Genomic DNA, 20,774 nt, shown 5'->3' on the forward strand with positions numbered 1-20,774 from the left:
TACTTCCAATAGGTGGCGCTAGAGTCTGTCTCATTCCTCACTGGAGGGACAAGTTGAATACATTTTTTGTTGAATTTTTACCTCTGAATGTTCAATAAGTTCTCAAATTAAAAAAAAAAAAGAGTGAAAATCTTAACAAATTTTGATTCATTTTCCCTTTCAACATTCTATACGTTCTCGAAAAAAGTCCAAATTGTTACAAATTTTGTTTAATTTTACCTCTGGTTACTCTACAAGTTCTCAATAAAATGTCAAAATTGTTACAAATTTTAATGAATTTTACCTTTGAACATTCTATAAATTCTGAAATAACAATTTGAAAATTGTAACAAATTTTTATTAACTTTTCCTTTGAACGCTCTATAAATTCTCAAATTAAAAAAAGGCAAAATTGTTGTATATTTTGTTTAATTTTACCTTCCAACATTTATAAATTCTCAAATTAAAAAAAGGCAAAATTGTTGTATATTTTGTTTAATTTTACCTTTGAATATTCTAGAAGTTCTCAAAACAAATGACAAAATTGTTACAAATGTTGCTGAATTTTACCTTTGAACATTCTACAAGTTCTGTATACTGAGGGCTGATTATATAGTATTTTTATTCACCTTTAAGACGTAAGAATTTTTTTATAACACGAATACATCTTCTAAATTCCAAGTAAACTAAATAATTTGTAATATTACCAATTACACACAAACAACACAAAATAGATGTGGAGGATGTTCCTATTTTATATTTTTCACCATGAGTGCAAAATAAATCAGATAAAAAAAAAAAGAGCAAAATGTAAAAGCAGAAAAAAAGGCTTTGTATGTACACGCAGGCCTCAGCTCAGTTTCTATATAACAGTGTTTGCAAATTAATATGATTCAGAAGATATTACAAAAAAACAATAAAATTAGTAGTAATGTCCGAGCACTCAGAGGAGTAAACTATAAAAATAATTTGGACAAAACAAAGCTATTTTCACAAGTTATGGTCACTTTTACTAAATATACATCTTATCCATATGATGAAAAACGTATCTGAAGAGTCGTTATACAAAGATAAAATATTTACATAGGAAATTAAGAGAAATTAAATATTCATCAAGCCGTAATTAGCGCTGCGGACTAAGCAAAAAGTCATTCACAAGTTCCAAAGATTATTACGGACGGTCCGATTGTGAAAATGTGATGGCGACCGGCCAAAGTAATAGATGGCGTCTATTCACAAACATTTGGCCAATTTTACGGCAACCCTTATTCTACGATTATCTGATAAATAGGATTTTCCACCTATACTTTTGGGGTCGAGCTTTGACTTTACAACAAGTGATCTACATGGATATTTTTTTAATTTTATTTTTTATGTTATCCACATTTCCAGTTTCCATCACACTAAAATATTAAGATTTTCCCACTAAAAAAAACACTAATCAAAAAAGAAAAAAATGACCTGATTCTGGTGATAAAAAGCCTATTCCTATCTATAACGTGTCCCTAAGGGTGATTTATTAGTTTGTCCAAGGACATATAATTGAAAAATAAAAATATTAAATATGTTTCTAAACGAAACAACAAAAAAAAGGAAACAAAAAATTTAAATTGTCCTAAAAATTAAGAGTGGTTTATTATTTTGTCCAAAAACATATAATTGGGAATTAAAAATATTAAATATGTTTCTAAACAGGAAATAAAAAAATAAAATTGTTCCAAAAATTGATATTTATTATTTAGTTCAAGGACATATATTTGTGAATTAAAAAAAATAAAAAACATATTTAATAATTTTTAACGAAAAAAAACAGGAAACAAAAAAATTAAAATTGTCACAAAATTAAGATTTATTATTTAGCCCAATGATGCATAATTGTGAATTAAAAATATTAAATGTTTCTAAATGAAAAAAAGAAAAAAAGAAACAGGAAACAAAAAAAATAAATTTGTCCTCAAAATTATAAAATTAAGGATGATTTATTCTTTAGTCCATGGACATATAATTGTGAATTAAAAATATAAAAAATATTAAATGTTTCTAAATGAAAAAAAACAAACAAACCAGGAAACAAAAAAATTAAAAGTTAAAATTGTCCCAAAAATTAAGATTTATTATTTAGTCCAAGGACGCATAATTGTGAATTAAAAATATAAAAAAATAAGTGTTTCTAAATGGAAAAAAAGGGAAACATGAAAATTAAAAAATTAAAATTGTCCCAAAAATTAAGAGTGATTTATTATTTTGTCCAAGGACATATAATTGTGAATTAAAAAATATTAAATGTTTGTAAATGAAAAAAAAAACAAAAAGCAGGAAACAAGAAAATTAAAAAATAAAAGTTTTCCGTGTCCCTAAGGGTGATTTATTATTTTCTCCAAGGATATATAATTGTGAAATAAAAAAAATTAAATTTGTTTCTGAACAAAAAAACCTCTGCAAACTAGAAAATTAATCTAGAAAATTAAAAAATTAAAATTGTCCCCAAAATTAAGGATGATTTATTATTTAGTCCAAGGACATATAATTGTGAATTAAAAATATAAAAAATACTAAATATGTTTCTAAATGGAAAAAAACCCAGAGTGATCTATTATTTAGTCCAAGGACACATAAATGTGAATTATAAATATCTCTAATGAATGAAAGAAAAAAACAGGAAACAAGAAAATAAAAAAAATAAAATTGGCCCAAAAATTTAAATATAACATGCTAGGTTGTATTTTGAATTTTTGGGAAAATTTGTATTTTTTTCTGAGGATTTGCTTTTATTATATGATATAAAAAAATTGAGTATTTTAGCCATCAATAATTTAGAATTATAAATTAAATTTTAACCCTATACATTGTCACTCGAAATTTCCTATATTTGTGTTCAAACCCCGATGAAAGACGAGACAATTTCAGAATAATAAAATTAGAAAAATGTCCCTTTTTCTACTAAACTCTCTACTCTAAAAATAAACTTTTTTTTTTATGATCCTACTATGGATTTTACTTCTTCTAGAACTTTTTTCTTTACCACAGTAAAAATGATACAATCACTTTGTACAAGATGAATTCGAAGATTGTAAATCGGATTTTATTTGAGAAACCTTCACCCGATGATTTCCTAAAATTGAATCATTTTTTTATTTAGCCGAAATAAAAAAAAATTATATATTTTTTTAATTTATCCTCGGTCACAAGATGTAAAAACCCAACTATACATTTTTTTCTAGCCACAAATCCACATGAGGATAAAATTTTATAGTATTATAGCTAAAAAAATTCAAACTGGAAACTTGTAAAAATCAATATTATTGAGTATGTATCATCGAAACTATAAAACCCTGTTAAAAAGGGTTTCACCCAAAAAAATTGGCCACGTTTTGTAGTATGTATTTAATTTTTCATATATAGCCATTATTGGTGGCCATCGAGATCAACAACATGTCCTATTGGGCAGAATATTGATTAAAATTCCAAAATTTTCCATTTTGTGTCTATGGATAGAATAATTAGACCACACAGTTTCTGAGGAAAGTTATGCCTCGGAATAATTTGGACTCCCATCTTTATTTATATCAAAAAAATGTATTACGTTTTTCAAAAATAGCCATTACTAATGGCCATCGAGATCAACAACTTGTCCTATTGGGCAGAAAATTGATTAAAATCTAAAAATCCCCCATTTCAGTTGATTTCGTGTCTATGGATAGAATAATTGGACCACACGGTCTCTGAGGTAAGTTACACCTCGGAATAATATGGACTGGCGTCTTTTTTATATAAAAAAAATGTATTTAGTTTTTCATAAATTGCCATTACTGGTGGCCATCGAGACCATCAACTTGTCCTATTGGGCAGAATATTCATTAAAATCCAAACATTTTGCATTTCAGTTGACCTTAGTTTTTCATAAATAGCCATTACTGGTGGCCATCGAGATCGACAACTTGTCCTATTGGGCAAAAAAATTATTAAAATCCCAAAATTCCCCATTTCAGTTGACCTCATTTCTATGGATAGAATAAATGGACCACACGGTCTCTGAGGTAAGTTACACCTCGGAATAATATGGACTTGCGTCTTTTTTTATATAAAAAAAATGTATTTAGTTTTTCATAAATAGCCATTACTGGTAGCCATCGAGACCAACAACTTGTCCTATTGGGCAAAATATTCATTAAAATCCAAAAATTCTGCATTTCAGTTGACTTCGTGCCTATGGTTAGAATAATTGGACCACACGTTCTCCAAGGTAAGTTACTCCTCGGAATAATTTAGACTATCGTCTTTTTTTGTATCAAAAAACAAACTTCTCTTCCTATTTTTTAATTGCCGAGAAATAAATGTTTGAACCCCCTAAAGTGTCATGAGGTCTCCCCAGTGTTACTGACACCTTGTGATACAGCAGCTTCTCGTATAAAATGCGTTGACTTCTGATTTCCTTCAAAGCCGTATGTTTTTTTGTTTTTTACTAACTTTTTGTTTTCCGTAACAAATACTTGTATGGTTCTACCGGAATTATACAAAATGCATAAAAGACTCGGTTAATAGAAAAGTGCTACAAGAACTCGGTTGCACGAATCATGATTGTACTCTAAATTCTCACATTTTGTTTTTTTGTGTTTAAGTGTCAGCCAGAAGTGAAAAGAAGTAGCGAGATGCAGATTGACAATTATGGCACAGCAAGAAGATTATAAGGGCCGCCAGAATCTGGGTTACTTTTTTTGGGGGGGCTCTTTAGAGTACAAATAAAGGCGCCCAATCCACGAGTTTTACACGGTGAAAAGGTAGAAGGAGTCCCCGTTTATCTGTCATTCATCGGAGGGGAGTTCGTTCCTTCGTCTTCCTCTTCTTTGTCGTCCTTCATTCCTTTCAGTCTCTGACGAGCAAAATCTTCAAAGACGATGTCATCATCGCTTAAGAAGAAGATTAGATAGAAAAAAAGGGTCAATAAGATGATCATGTGCTTTACAAACGTGTGGAAGCAATGAGATTGGCCGCATTATATTGCCAGTATTATAGTAGTTATATTCTTGTACATAGGGGCAGTATTATAGTAGTTATATTCTTGTATATAGGGGCAGTATTATAGTACTTATATTCTTGTACATAGGAGCAGTATTATAGTAGTTATATTCTTGTATATAGGGGGCAATATTATAGTAGTTATATTCTTGTATATAGGGAGCAGTATTATAGTAGTTATATTCTTGTATATAGGGGCAGTATTATAGTAGTTATATTCTTGTATATAGGGGGCAGTATTATAGTAGTTATATTCTTGTATATAGGGAGCAGTATTATAGTAGTTATATTCTTGTATATAGGGGCAGTATTATAGTAGTTATATTCTTGTATATAGGGGGCAGTATTATAGTAGTTATATTCTTGTACATAGGGGCAGCATTATAGTAGTTATATTCTTGTACATAGAGGCAGTATTATAGTAGTTATATTCTTGTATATAGGGAGCAGTATTATAGTAGTTATATTCTTGTATATAGGGGCAGTATTATAGTAGTTATATTCTTGTATATAGGGGGCAGAATTATAGTAGTTATATTCTTGCACATAGGGGGCAGTATTATAGTAGTTATATTCTTGTACATAGGGGGCAGTATTATAGTAGTTATATTCTTGTACATAGGGGCAGTATTATAGTAGTTATATTCTTGTATATAGGGGGCAGTATTATAGTAGTTATATTCTTGTACATAGGGAGCAGTATTATAGTAGTTATATTCTTGTACATAGGGACAGTATTATAGTAGTTATATTCGTGTACATAGAGGGCAGTATTATAGCAGTTATATTCTTGTACATAGGGGCAGTATTATAGTAGATATATTCTTGTACATAGGGGCAGTATTATAGTTATATTCTTGTACATAGGGGGCAGTATTATAGTAGATATATTCTTGTACATAGGGGCAGTATTATAGTAGTTATATTCTTGTACATAGGAGCAGTATTATAGTAGTTATATTCTTGTACATAGGGGACAGTATTATAGTAGTTATATTCTTGTACATAGGGGCAGTATTATAGTTATATACTTGTACATAGGGGGCAGTATTATAGTAGTTATATTCCTGTACATAGGGGCAGTATTATAGTAGTTATATTCTTGTACATAGGAGCAGTATTATAGTAGTTATATTCTTGTATATAGGGGCAGTATTATAGTAGATATATTCTTGTACATAGGGGCAGTATTATAGTAGTTATATTCTTGTACATAGGGGCAGTATTATAGTAGTTATATTCTTGTACATAGGGGACAGTATTATAGTAGTTATATTCTTGTACATAGGGGCAGTATTATAGTTATATACTTGTACATAGGGGGCAGTATTATAGTAGTTATATTCCTGTACATAGGGGCAGTATTATAGTAGTTATATTCTTGTACATAGGGGGCAGTATTATAGTAGTTATATTCCTGTACATAGGGGCAGTATTATAGTAGTTATATTCCTGTACATAGGGGCAGTATTATAGTAGTTATATTCCTGTACATAGGGGGCAGTATTATAGTAGTTATATTCCTGTACATAGGGGCAGTATTATAGTAGTTATATTCTTGTACATAGGAGCAGTATTATAGTAGTTATATTCTTGTATATAGGGGCAGTATTATAGTAGTTATATTCTTGTACATAGAGGGCAGTATTATAGCAGTTATATTCTTGTACATAGGGGCAGTATTATAGTCGCTCTATTCTTGTATATAATGTGTTATTAGCAGTTACATATAAGTACATGGTGTGAATTATTGTATGATGATATTAGGAGATGTATACTGCACTTCTTTTCGGTAGTTAGTGGCGTTTCATAGAACAAGCAAATGAAGACAGAGCAGGAAGATGTCGGGTCTTACTTTGATTTTCCTTTCTCTAAGAGCATGCAGAGATGAATGGCAGCCATGCAGGAGAGACAGAGTGGTTAGATCAGGCATGCAGCAGAGCAGACACAGCCGGAGCATGGGCCGCATTATACAGAGGTTACAGCAGATTACACACACTTGGATCTTACTTTGTATCAAACTCTATGAGATTTGTATCTATAGGAGCTTCACTCTCAGGAACTATAAGAGAAAGTCACAGACATCGAGTCACAAGAACCGAACGTCACAGACAATGAACAACCGGGAGCAATGATAATAATAATAATAAGAAGAAGAACAATAAACATTAATTACATTTTCTACAGAATTTTCTTATTTTTTTTAGCCTGTCTCTAGAAGATTCTCAAAAATGTATTTGACAAATTTAATAAATAAATGACGACTAAGTCACGCACAGAAATCACTGGAACCCTCCAGCTCCTGGTGATCTCTACTATTTAACCCTCCAGCTCCTGGTGATCTCTACTATTTAACCCTCCAGCTCCTGGTGATGTCTACTTTTAACCCTCCAGCTCCTGGTGATCTCTACTATTTAACCTTCCAGCTCCTGGTGATCTCTACTTTTAACCCTCCAGCTCCTGGTGATCTCTACTGTTTAACCCTCCAGCTCCTGGTGATCTCTACTTTTAACCCTCCAGCTCCTGGTGATCTCTATTTTTAATGTTCCAGCTCCTGGTGGTCTCCATTTTTTAACCCTCAAACTCCTGATGAGCTCTATTTTTTAACCCTCCAGCTCCTGGTAATCTCTATTTTTAATCCTCCAGCTCCTGGTGATCTCTATTTTTAACCCTCCAGCTCCTGATCATCTCTATCGTTAACCCTCCAGCTCCTGGTGATCTCTATTTTTAATGTTCCAGTTCCTGGTGATCTCTATTTTTAACCCTCCAGGATCCAGGTGATCTCGATATTTAACCTTCCAGCTCCTGGTGATCTTTATTTTAGGCTGGGGGAATGAGGAGTTTTGATAAATGAATACGTTCTAGTAGTTTGGGTCTCTATTCCATATTGAACAGTGGGGGGAGGTTTCTGCTTCAGCACGCAGCCGTCCCACACTCTTCGTTCCTCCATTTCTAAAGCTTTCTATATGCAGTAATACAGCAGGGGAGGAGAGGACCAGACATTTCTGAGCAGCAGGCTGCTCCCCCACAATAATATGACGATTACCGGTCTGCACTGGAATGACCCTTCTTACCGTCTCGGTGCAGAGGCTCCTCCTTGGGTTTCGGATGCATCAGAGTAAACGGCAGCTCCACAGCAACGTCACTGAGCGAAGGAAACAAATCTGGGGTCAATGGCACATTATTTATTTTTTATTTGCAAAACTAAATCAAAAATAATAAAAAATACTGTTCCTAATAGTAAAGTGTCTGCAAACCTTCAGCTTTGTATTGTTCTTACATAACTATGTTTTAGATAAAAAAATAACAATTTCTAAATCCATATGGATATCATGGGTTCCTCAGCAGGGATATCACTGAAAACAGAACCCTAGGCTGAAGAGATGGTGTAAGATGGCCACCGGACAGGTCCTTAAGGGGAGATATGTATCATGGAGGTTGGTAGCCTCAGTGATGTAAGCCAGAAGCAGGTTCCAGCACATATAGTGCTAAGAGAGTTAATAGGGCGTGTCAGGGCCGGGTTTGTGAGTAGTCAGAGCAATGTCTGGGACTGGCTGCTCACATATCCCCACCCCGGGGCATGGTATGACAGATTAAAGGGAGAGCAGCTGTATCATTTGGGGTCAGTGTGTGGAGGTGTGCAGACCTCCAGTGTTGTTTGTCTTTGCTAAGGAATGAGAGCTGGACAATAACTGGCACTATTATATGGCACTGGCTGCTCACATATCCCCACCCCGGGGCATGGTGTGACCGATATAAGGGAGAGCAGCTGTGTCATTCGGGGTCAGTGTGTGGAGGGGTGCAGACCTCCAGTGTGCTTTGTCTTTGCTAAGGAATGAGAGCTGGACAATAACCCCCCTATTGTATGGCACTGGCTGCTCACATATCCCGACCCCGGGGCATGGTGTGACCGATATAAGGGAGCTCAGCTGTGTCATTTGGGGTCAGTGTGTGGAGGGGTGCAGACCACCATTGTTTGTCTTTGCTCTGGAATGAGAGCTGGACAATAACCCCCCTATTATATGGCACTGGCTGCTCACATATCCCCACCCCGGGGCATGGTGAGACAGATATAAGGGAGCTCAGCTGTGTCATTTGGGGTCAGTGTGTGGAGGGGTGCAGACCTCCAGTGTGCTTTGTCTTTGCTAAGGAATGAGAGCTGGACAATAACCCGCACTATTATATGGCACTGGCTGCTCACATATCCCCACCCCGGGGCATGGTGTGACCGATATAAGGGAGAGCAGCTGTGTAATCAGGGTCAGTGTGTGGAGGGGTGCAGACCTCCAGTGTGCTTTGTCTTTGCTCAGGAATGAGAGCTGGACAATAACTGGCACTATTGTATGGCACTGGCTGCTCACATATCCCCACCCCGGGGCATGGTGTGACCGATATAAGGGAGAGCAGCTGTGTAATCAGGGTCAGTGTGTGGAGGGGTGCAGACCTCCAGTGTGCTTTGTCTTTGCTCAGGAATGAGAGCTGGACAATAACTGGCACTATTGTACGAGACTTACTGCTCACATATCCCCACCCCGGGGCATGGTGTGACCGATATAAGGGAGAGCAGCTGTGTCATTCGGGGTCAGTGTGTGGAGGGGTGCAGACCTCCAGTGTTCTTTGTCTTTGCTAAGGAATGAGAGCAGGACAATAACTGGCACTATTATATGGCACTGGCTGCTCACATATCCCCACCCCGGGGCATGGTGTGACCGATATAAGGGAGCTCAGCTGTGTCATTCGGGGTCAGTGTGTGGAGGGGTGCAGACCTCCAGTGTTCTTTGTCTTTGCTCAGGAATGAGAGCTGGACAATAACTGGCACTATTGTATGGCACTGGCTGCTCACATATCCCCACCCCGGGGCATGGTGTGACCGATATAAGGGAGAGCAGCTGTGTAATCAGGGTCAGTGTGTGGAGGGGTGCAGACCTCCAGTGTGCTTTGTCTTTGCTCAGGAATGAGAGCTGGACAATAACTGGCACTATTGTATGGACTATTTGGTTTATGTTTTCCCTTTGCGCTGGAAAAAGCTGGTTTTGGTTGTTATCCTGCATAGTCTAAATAAACCGCTCCCTGCACCTACCTCAAACTGCAACCGAGTGAGTAGAAACACCACAATGGGATGTAATACTACGGGTCCGCGGTCACCAATTTGTCAATATTAATATAAATCTCATCGCAATATAAAATAAGTTCCTCGGGGGCGGGGCTAGAGAGTTGCAAACACTGGTAATCGAGCAAATCGTAACATGCAGCGTACATAATTCTACATGCAATAAAATGAATCCGGGGGAATGAAATGTGGCGGTGCCTGGCTTGCTATAAATTTGAGTACAACTCGGTAGCACATTCCTCCCCCCCCCCGCCCCCCCTCCACCTTCCAAAACAACACGTAAGCAAATTCTATATTCAACTAAATATCTAATCATTGATCCTGAAGATAAAAATAAAACCCAAAGTAGGTAAAGAGATAAGTGAACATGATCTGGAATTCTATGTCTTATACTCCAATTACATCCAGAGCTGCAATTACAATTCTGCTTGTTTATATGTAGTGCTCAGGCAGCAGGGACCGCAATCTTTCTCCATTAACTACAGAAGGCAGCGAGCTTCACTTTACAACAGTAACAGCAGCAACTGAAGTCTGCAGAACGGGGCAGGAATAGGCTTGGAAGTGTCAGTCCAGCGATGGCCGGCCTCGAGGACCCTGGGGAGGAAGAGTCAGCCCGGCTGAGAACATGTGAGAGCAGGTAACGGCTCTGCTGGTGGATCCACAGCTTTATATAGTGGGGGGCGTAGAGAACGAGTACTTTACCCCAACCACGTTTCCACCAACATTCATCTGTTGTATTGTGGGAGATTTGTGCTTTTTCCAGGCACTGTGCGCTAATCTGACATAGATAAGCAGAGTTGTGAATGCAGCTCCGGAGGTAACTATATAGTATAAGGTTTCATTTTCTAGCAGTCTCCCATTTATTGCAAAATTTTAGGCCACACTTTAAAACTGAAATATGGCACAAGCGAGCAAAACGGGAAGCGGTGTTTACCCCACGGAGGAGACAGATTGTCCTGTAAATCAGATCCTGCAGCATGCCAGGAACACGCATAACAGCAATCGTCATGCAAAGAGGAAGGGGCTGCCACATGTGCTACATGAGCCCCAGGCAAAGTCTGTGGAAGTTTATGGAGGTTATGGAGACACCAAACTAGAAACTAAGACCGGAAAAGAGAAAACTGCCAAAATATTCTGCAAATGTCAACCCCCCCCAAGCAGATGACAGGCACGGGGATGACACTGCTCTGTGCAATAAATAGGAAAAGATCCTCCATTCACAATAGTTGATGTCACAGCTCACCTCTTCCCCATCCTGTACAATGACTGATAACACCTCTATATACAGTAGATAATACAGGCTCCACCATTCACAATAGGTGATGTCACAGCTCACCTCCTTCTCCTGTACAATGACTGATAACACCTGTATATACAGAAGATAATACAGGCTCCACCATTCACAATAGTTGATGTCACAGCTCACCTCCTTCTCCTGTACAATGACTGATAACACCTACATATACAGTTTTAAACACAGGGTCCACCATACACAATAAGTGATAACACAGCTCACCTCCTCCTTCTCCTCCTGTATAATGACTATTAACTTCTCTATATACAGTAGATAACACAGAATCCAAAATTTGCAATAGGTGATATCACAGCTCACCCCCTTTGCCTCCTGTAGAATGACGTATAATGCCTTCATATACAGTAGATAACACAGGATCCACGATACACAATAAGTGATGTCACAACTCACCTCCTCCTTCTCCTGTACAATGACAGGATCCACCAGAATACATACCATGCTGCAGCACTCTTGCTAGCTGATGGTCACAGCTCACTGCCTCTCCTTCCCTGTACAAAGACCTCTGCACAGCTCACATCCTCCCTTCCTCTGCACAGCTCACATCCTCCCTTCCTCTGCACAGCTCACATCCTCCCTTCCTCTGCACAGCTCACATCCTCCCTTCCTCTGCACAGGTCACATCCTCCCTTCCTCTGCGCAGCTCACATCCTCCCTTCTGCTGCACAGGTCACATCCTCCCTTCCTCCGTGCAGCTCACATCCTTCTTTCCTCTGCACAGCTCACATCCTCCCTTCCGCTGCACAGCTCACATTCTCCCTTTCTCTGCACAGCTCACATTCTCCCTTTCTCTGCACAGCTCACATCCTCCCTTCCTCCGCGCAGCTCACATCTTCCATTCCTCCGCACAGCTCACATCCTGCCTTCCTCCGCGCAGCTCACATCCTCCCTTCCTCCGCACAGCTCACATCCTCCCTTCCTCCGCGCAGCTCACATCCTCCCTTCCTCCGCGCAGCTCACATCCTCCCTTCCTCCGCGCAGCTCACATCCTCCCTTCCTCCGCGCAGCTCACATCCTCCCTTCCTCCGCGCAGCTCACATCCTCCCTTCCTCCGCGCAGCTCACATCTTCCGTTCCTCCGCACAGCTCACATCCTGCCTTCCTCCGCGCAGCTCACATCCTCCCTTCCTCCGCGCAGCTCACATCCTCCCTTCCTCCGCGCAGCTCACATCCTCCCTTCCTCCGCGCAGCTCACATCTTCCGTTCCTCCGCACAGCTCACATCCTCCCTTCCTCCGCGCAGCTCACATCCTCCCTTCCTCCGCGCAGCTCACATCCTCCCTTCCTCCGCGCAGCTCACATCCTCCCTTCCTCCGCGCAGCTCACATCCTCCCTTCCTCCGCGCAGCTCACATCCTCCCTTCCTCCGCACAGCTCACATCCTGCCTTCCTCCGCACAGCTCACATCCTCCCTTCCTCCGCACAACTCACATCCTCCCTTCCTCCGCACAGCTCACATCTTCCGTTCCTCCGCGCAGCTCACATCTTCTGTTCCTCCGCACAGCTCACATCCTCCCTTCCTCCGCGCAGCTCACATCCTCCCTTCCTCCGCGCAGCTCACATCCTCCCTTCCTCCGCGCAGCTCACATCCTCCCTTCCTCCGCACAGGTCACATCTTCCATTCCTCCGCGCAGCTCACATCCTCCCTTCCTCTGCACAGGTCACATCCTCCCTTCCTCCGCACAGCTCACATCCTCCCTTCCTCTGCACAGCTCACATCTTCCGTTCCTCCGCGCAGCTCACATCCTCCCTTCCTCCGCACAGCTCACATCCTCCCTTCCTCCGCACAGCTCACATCCTCCCTTCCTCTGCACAGGTCACATCCTCCCTTCCTCTGCACAGGTCACATCCTCCCTTCCTCTGCACAGCTCACATCCTCACTTCCTCCACACAGCTCACATCTTCCGTTCCTCCGCGCAGCTCACATCCTCCCTTCCTCCGCACAGCTCACATCTTCCGTTCCTCCGCGCAGCTCACATCCTCCCTTCCTCCGCACAGCTCACATCCTCCCTTCCTCCGCACAGCTCACATCTTCCGTTCCTCCGCGCAGCTCACATCCTCCCTTCCTCCGCACAGCTCACATCCTCCCTTCCTCTGCACAGGTCACATCTTCCGTTCCTCCGCGCAGCTCACATCCTCCCTTCCTCCGCACAGCTCACATCCTCCCTTCCTCCGCGCAGCTCACATCTTCCGTTCCTCCGCGCAGCTCACATCCTCCCTTCCTCCGCACAGCTCACATCCTCCCTTCCTCCGCGCAGCTCACATCTTCCGTTCCTCCGTGCAGCTCACATCCTCCCTTCCTCCGCACAGCTCACATCCTCCCTTCCTCCGCGCAGCTCACATCCTCCCTTCCTACGCACAGCTCACATCTTCCGTTCCTCCGCACAGCTCACATCTTCCGTTCCTCCGCGCAGCTCACATCCTCCCTTCCTCCGCGCAGCTCACATCTTCCGTTCCTCCGTGCAGCTCACATCCTCCCTTCCTCCGCACAGCTCACATCCTCCCTTCCTCCGCGCAGCTCACATCCTCCCTTCCTCCGCGCAGCTCACATCCTCCCTTCCTCCGCACAGCTCACATCTTCCGTTCCTCCGCGCAGCTCACATCCTCCCTTCCTCCGCACAGCTCACATCTTCCGTTCCTCCGCACAGCTCACATCCTCCCTTCCTCCGCGCAGCTCACATCCTCCCTTCCTCCGCGCAGCTCACATCCTCCCTTCCCCCGCACAGCTCACATCCTCCCTTCCTCCGCACAGCTCACATCCTCCCTTCCTCCGCGCAGCTCACATCCTCCCTTCCTCCGCACAGCTCACATCCTCCCTTCCTCCGCGCAGCTCACATCTTCCGTTCCTCCGTGCAGCTCACATCCTCCCTTCCTCCGCACAGCTCACATCTTCCGTTCCTCCGCACAGCTCACATCCTCCCTTCCTCCGCACAGCTCACATCCTCCCTTCCTCCGCACAGCTCACATCTTCCGTTCCTCCGCACAGCTCACATCCTCCCTTCCTCCGCGCAGCTCACATCCTCCCTTCCCCCGCACAGCTCACATCCTCCCTTCCCCCGCACAGCTCACATCCTCCCTTCCTCCGCACAGCTCACATCCTCCCTTCCTCCGCACAGCTCACATCCTCCCTTCCTCCGCACAGCTCACATCTTCCGTTCCTCCGCACAGCTCACATCTTCCGTTCCTCCGCACAGCTCACATCCTCCCTTCCTCCGCGCAGCTCACATCTTCCGTTCCTCCGTGCAGCTCACATCCTCCCTTCCTCCGCACAGCTCACATCCTCCCTTCCTCCGCGCAGCTCACATCCTCCCTTCCTCCGCGCAGCTCACATCCTCCCTTCCTCCGCACAGCTCACATCTTCCGTTCCTCCGCGCAGCTCACATCCTCCCTTCCTCCGCACAGCTCACATCTTCCGTTCCTCCGCACAGCTCACATCCTCCCTTCCTCCGCGCAGCTCACATCCTCCCTTCCTCCGCGCAGCTCACATCCTCCCTTCCCCCGCACAGCTCACATCCTCCCTTCCTCCGCACAGCTCACATCCTCCCTTCCTCCGCGCAGCTCACATCCTCCCTTCCTCCGCACAGCTCACATCTTCCGTTCCTCCGCACAGCTCACATCCTCCCTTCCTCCGCACAGCTCACATCTTCCGTTCCTCCGTGCAGCTCACATCCTCCCTTCCTCCGCACAGCTCACATCTTCCGTTCCTCCGCACAGCTCACATCCTCCCTTCCTCCGCACAGCTCACATCCTCCCTTCCTCCGCACAGCTCACATCTTCCGTTCCTCCGCACAGCTCACATCCTCCCTTCCTCCGCGCAGCTCACATCCTCCCTTCCCCCGCACAGCTCACATCCTCCCTTCCTCTGCACAGGTCACATCCTCCCTTCCTCTGCACAGCTCACATCCTCCCTTCCCCCGCACAGCTCACATCCTCCCTTCCTCCGCACAGCTCACATCCTCCCTTCCTCCGCACAGCTCACATCCTCCCTTCCTCCGCGCAGCTCACATCCTCCCTTCCCCCGCACAGCTCACATCTTCCGTTCCTCCACGCAGCTCACATCCTCCCTTCCTCCGCGCAGCTCACATCCTCCCTTCCTCCGCGCAGCTCACATCCTCCCTTCCCCCGCACAGCTCACATCCTCCCTTCCTCCGCACAGCTCACATCCTCCCTTCCTCCGCACAGCTCACATCCTCCCTTCCTCCGCACAGCTCACATCCTCCCTTCCTCCGCGCAGCTCACATCCTCCCTTCCCCCGCACAGCTCACATCCTCCCTTCCTCCGCACAGCTCACATCCTCCCTTCCTCCGCACAGCTCACATCCTCCCTTCCTCCGCACAGCTCACATCCTCCCAATGTTACTAGCCCCAGTATAAGCAGTAACGGTATAACCAAATCCAGGATAACCAGCTCCATCATACGTTACAGTGTAACCAGCCTCAGTACATGAAGGCACGTAACTAGCCCTTTTATAATCGGCCCTCAGTATAATCAGTCCCTCGATAATAACAGTATAGCCAGTACCAGTAAAGACAACCTCAGTGTAATCAATCTCAATATGGCCAGCTACAGTCCTAACAGCCCCAGTATAACCAGTAACAGTGTAACCAGACCCAGTATAACCAGTCCCAGTATAACCAGTCCCAGTATAACCAGTCCCAGTATAACCAGCCTCAGTGTAACCAGCCTCAGTATAACCAGTCTCAGTGTAACCAGTCCCAGTATAACCAGTCCCAATATAACCAATCTCAGTATAACCAGTCTCAGTATAACCAGCCCCAGTATAACCAGTCCCAGTATAACCAGCCCCAGTATAACCAGTCTCAGTATAACCAGTCCCAATATAACCAGTCTCAGTATAACCAGTCTCAGTATAACCAGTCCCAGTATAACCAGCCCCAGTATAACCAGCCCCAGTATAACCAGTCCCAGTATAACCAGTCTCAGTATAACCAGCCCCAGTATAACCAGCCCCAGTATAACCAGCCCCAGTATAACCAGTCCCAGTATAACCAGCCCCAGTATAACCAGTCTCAGTATAACCAGTCTCAGTGTAACCAGTCTCAGTATAACCAGCCCCAGTATAACCAGTCCCAGTATAACCAGTCCCAGTATAACCAGCCCCAGTATAACCAGTCCCAGTATAACCAGCCCCAGTATAACCAGTCTCAGTATAACCAGCCCCAGTATAACCAGCCCCAGTATAACCAGTCCCAGTATAACCAGTCCCAGTATAACCAGTCCCAGTATAATCAGCCCCAGTACAACCAGTCCCAGTATAACCAGTCCCAGTATAACCAGTCCCAGTATAACCAGTCTCAGTATAACCAGTCCCAGTATAACCAGTCCCAGTATAACCAGTCTCAGTATAACCAGCCCCAGTATAACCAGCCCCAGTATAACCAGCCCCAGTATAACCAGTCCCAGTATAACCAGTCCCAGTATAACCAGCCTCAGTGTAACCAGCCTCAGTATAACCAGTCTCAGTGTAACCAGACCCAGTATAACCAGTCCCAGTATAACCAGTCCCAATATAACCAATCTCAGTATAACCAGTCTCAGTATAACCAGCCCCAGTATAACCAGTCCCAGTATAACCAGCCCCAGTATAACCAGTCTCAGTATAACCAGTCCCAATATAACCAGTCTCAGTATAACCAGTCTCAGTATAACCAGTCCCAGTATAACCAGCCCCAGTATAACCAGCCCCAGTATAACCAGTCCCAGTATAACCAGTCTCAGTATAACCAGCCCCAGTATAACCAGCCCCAGTATAACCAGCCCCAGTATAACCAGTCCCAGTATAACCAGCCCCAGTATAACCAGTCTCAGTATAACCAGTCTCAGTGTAACCAGTCTCAGTATAACCAGCCCCAGTATAACCAGTCCCAGTATAACCAGTCCCAGTATAACCAGCCCCAGTATAACCAGTCCCAGTATAACCAGCCCCAGTATAACCAGTCTCAGTATAACCAGCCCCAGTATAACCAGCCCCAGTATAACCAGTCCCAGTATAACCAGTCCCAGTATAACCAGTCCCAGTATAATCAGCCCCAGTACAACCAGTCCCAGTATAACCAGTCCCAGTATAACCAGTCCCAGTATAACCAGTCTCAGTATAACCAGTCCCAGTATAACCAGTCCCAGTATAACCAGTCTCAGTATAACCAGCCCCAGTATAACCAGCCCCAGTATAACCAGCCCCAGTATAACCAGTCCCAGTATAACCAGTCCCAGTATAACCAGCCTCAGTATAACCAGTCTCAGTATAACCAGCCCCAGTATAACCAGTCTCAGTATAACCAGCCCCAGTATAACCAGCCTCAGTATAACCAGTCTCAGTATAACCAGTCTCAGTATAACCAGTCTCAGTATAACCAGCCTCAGTATAACCAGTCCCAGTATAACCAGCCTCAGTATAACCAGTCTCAGTATAACCAGCCCCAGTGTAACCAGTCTCAGTATAACCAGTCCCAGTATAACCAGTCCCAGTATAACCAGTCCCAGTATAACCAGTCCCAGTATAACCAGCCTCAGTATAACCAGTCTCAGTATAACCAGCCCCAGTGTAACCAGTCTCAGTATAACCAGTCCCAGTATAACCAGTCTCAGTATAACCAGTCCCAGTATAACCAGTCCCAGTATAACCAGTCTCAGTATAACCAGTCCCAGTATAACCAGTCCCAGTATAACCAGCCTCAGTATAACCAGTCTCAGTATAACCAGTCTCAGTATAACCAGTCCCAGTATAACCAGTCTCAGTATAACCAGTCCCAGTATAACCAGTCTCAGTATAACCAGTCCCAGTATAACCAGTCCCAGTATAACCAGTCTCAGTATAACCAGTCCCAGTATAACCAGTCCCAGTATAACCAGCCTCAGTATAACCAGTCTCAGTATAACCAGTCCCAGTATAACCAGTCCCAGTATAACCAGCCTCAGTATAACCAGTCCCAGTATAACCAGTCTCAGTATAACCAGTCCCAGTATAACCAGTCCCAGTATAACCAGCCTCAGTATAACCAGTCTCAGTATAACCAGCCCCAGTGTAACCAGTCTCAGTGTAACCAGTCCCAGTATAACCAGTCTCAGTATAACCAGTCCCAGTATAACCAGTCCCAGTATAACCAGTCTCAGTATAACCAGTCCCAGTATAACCAGTCCCAGTATAACCAGCCTCAGTATAACCAGTCTCAGTATAACCAGCCCCAGTATAACCAGTCCCAGTATAACCAGTCCCAGTATAACCAGTCCCAGTGTAACCAGTCTCAGTATAACCAGTCCCAGTATAACCAGTCTCAGTATAACCAGTCCCAGTATAACCAGTCCCAGTATAACCAGTCCCAGTATAACCAGTCCCAGTGTAACCAGCCTCAGTATAACCAGTCCCAGTGTAACCAGTCTCAGTATAACCAGTCCCAGTATAACCAGTCTCAGTATAACCAGTCCCAGTATAACCAGTCTCAGTATAACCAGTCCCAGTATAACCAGTCCCAGTATAACCAGTCCCAGTATAACCAGTCTCAGTATAACCAGTCCCAGTATAACCCGTCTCAGTATAACCAGTCCCAGTATAACCAGTCTCAGTATAACCAGTCCCAGTATAACCAGTCCCAGTATAACCAGTCTCAGTATAACCAGTCCCAGTATAACCAGTCCCAGTATAACCAGTCTCAGTATAACCAGTCCCAGTATAACCAGTCCCAGTATAACCAGTCTCAGTATAACCAGCCCCAGTATAACCAGCCCCAGTATAACCAGTCCCAGTATAACCAGCCCCAGTATAACCAGGCCCAGTATAACCAGCCTCAGTATAACCAGTCTCAGTATAACCAGTCTCAGTATAACCAGTCCCAGTATAACCAGTCTCAGTATAACCAGTCCCAGTATAACCAGTCTCAGTATAACCAGCCCCAGTATAACCAGCCCCAGTATAACCAGTCCCAGTATAACCAGCCCCAGTATAACCAGTCCCAGTATAACCAGTCCCAGTATAACCAGCCCCAGTATAACCAGCCTCAGTATAACCAGCCCCAGTATAACCAGCCCCAGTATAACCAGTCCCAGTATAACCAGCCCCAGTATAACCAGCCCCAGTATAACCAGCCTCAGTATAACCAGTCTCAGTATAACCAGTCTCAGTATAACCAGTCCCAGTATAACCAGTCTCAGTATAACCAGTCCCAGTATAACCAGTCTCAGTATAACCAGCCCCAGTATAACCAGCCCCAGTATAACCAGTCCCAGTATAACCAGCCCCAGTATAACCAGTCCCAGTATAACCAGTCCCAGTATAACCAGCCCCAGTATAACCAGCCTCAGTATAACCAGTCCCAGTATAACCAGCCCCAGTATAACCAGTCCCAGTATAACCAGCCTCAGTATAACCAGCCTCAGTATAACCAGTCCCAGTATAACCAGCCCCAGTATAACCAGCCCCAGTATAACCAGCCTCAGTATAACCAGCCTCAGTATAACCAGCCTCAGTATAACCAGCCTCAGTATAACCAGTCCCAGTATAACCAGCCTCAGTATAACCAGTCCCAGTATAACCAGCCTCAGTATAACCAGTCCCAGTATAACCAGTGCCAGTATAACCAGTCCCAGTATAACCAGTCTCAGTATAACCAGCCCCAGTATAACCAGTAACAGTATAACCAGCCCCAGTATAACCAGTCCCAGTATAACCAGTCCCAGTATAACCAGTCTCAGTATAACCAGTCCCAGTATAACCAGTCCCAGTATAACCAGTCCCAGTATAACCAGTCTCAGTATAACCAGTAACAGTGTAACAAGTCTCAGTATAACCAGTCCCAGTATAACCAGCCCCAGTATAACCAGTCCCAGTATAACCAGCCCCAGTATAACCAGTCCCAGTATAACCAGCCTCAGTATAACCAGCCCCAGTATAACCAGTAACAGTGTAACCAGCCCCAGTATAACCAGTCCCAGTATAACCAGTAACAGTGTAACCAGTCTCAGTATAACCAGCCCCAGTATAACCAGTCCCAGTATAACCAGTCCCAGTATAACCAGTCTCAGTATAACCAGTCTCAGTATAACCAGTCCCAGTATAACCAGCCTCAGTATAACCAGTGTCAGTATAACCAGTCTCAGTATAACCAGTCCCAGTATAACCAGTCTCAGTATAACCAGTCTCAGTATAACCAGTCTCAGTATAATCAGTCCCAGTATAACCAGTCCCAGTATAACCAGCCTCAGTATAACCAGTCCCAGTATAACCAGTCTCAGTATAACCAGCCCCAGTATAACCAGTCCCAGTACAACCAGTCCCAGTATAACCAGTCTCAGTATAAACAGTCCCAGTACAACCAGTCCCAGTATAACCAGTCCCAGTATAAC

General features: G+C 43.6%; 1 protein-coding gene across 2 annotated transcripts in view; it reads right to left on the reverse strand.

The window, feature by feature from the left end:
- Positions 1 to 458: 458 nt before the first annotated feature.
- LOC142292343 (beta-arrestin-1) overlaps positions 459 to 20,774 on the reverse strand; it is a 176,529-nt gene continuing 156,213 nt past the window's right edge. For both annotated transcript variants that reach the window (XM_075337652.1, XM_075337651.1), the window contains 3 exons: positions 8,070 to 8,140; positions 7,006 to 7,057; positions 459 to 4,886 (listed from right to left, as the gene is read on the reverse strand). In XM_075337652.1, coding sequence (XP_075193767.1) covers positions 4,775 to 4,886; positions 7,006 to 7,057; positions 8,070 to 8,140 — 235 coding nt within the window. In that variant the 3' untranslated portion in view covers positions 459 to 4,774. The remainder of the gene's footprint in view (positions 4,887 to 7,005; positions 7,058 to 8,069; positions 8,141 to 20,774) is intronic.

The sequence above is a fragment of the Anomaloglossus baeobatrachus genome, chromosome 2, assembly GCF_048569485.1.
Source record: "Anomaloglossus baeobatrachus isolate aAnoBae1 chromosome 2, aAnoBae1.hap1, whole genome shotgun sequence".
Classification (NCBI taxonomy): Eukaryota; Metazoa; Chordata; class Amphibia; order Anura; family Aromobatidae; genus Anomaloglossus; species Anomaloglossus baeobatrachus.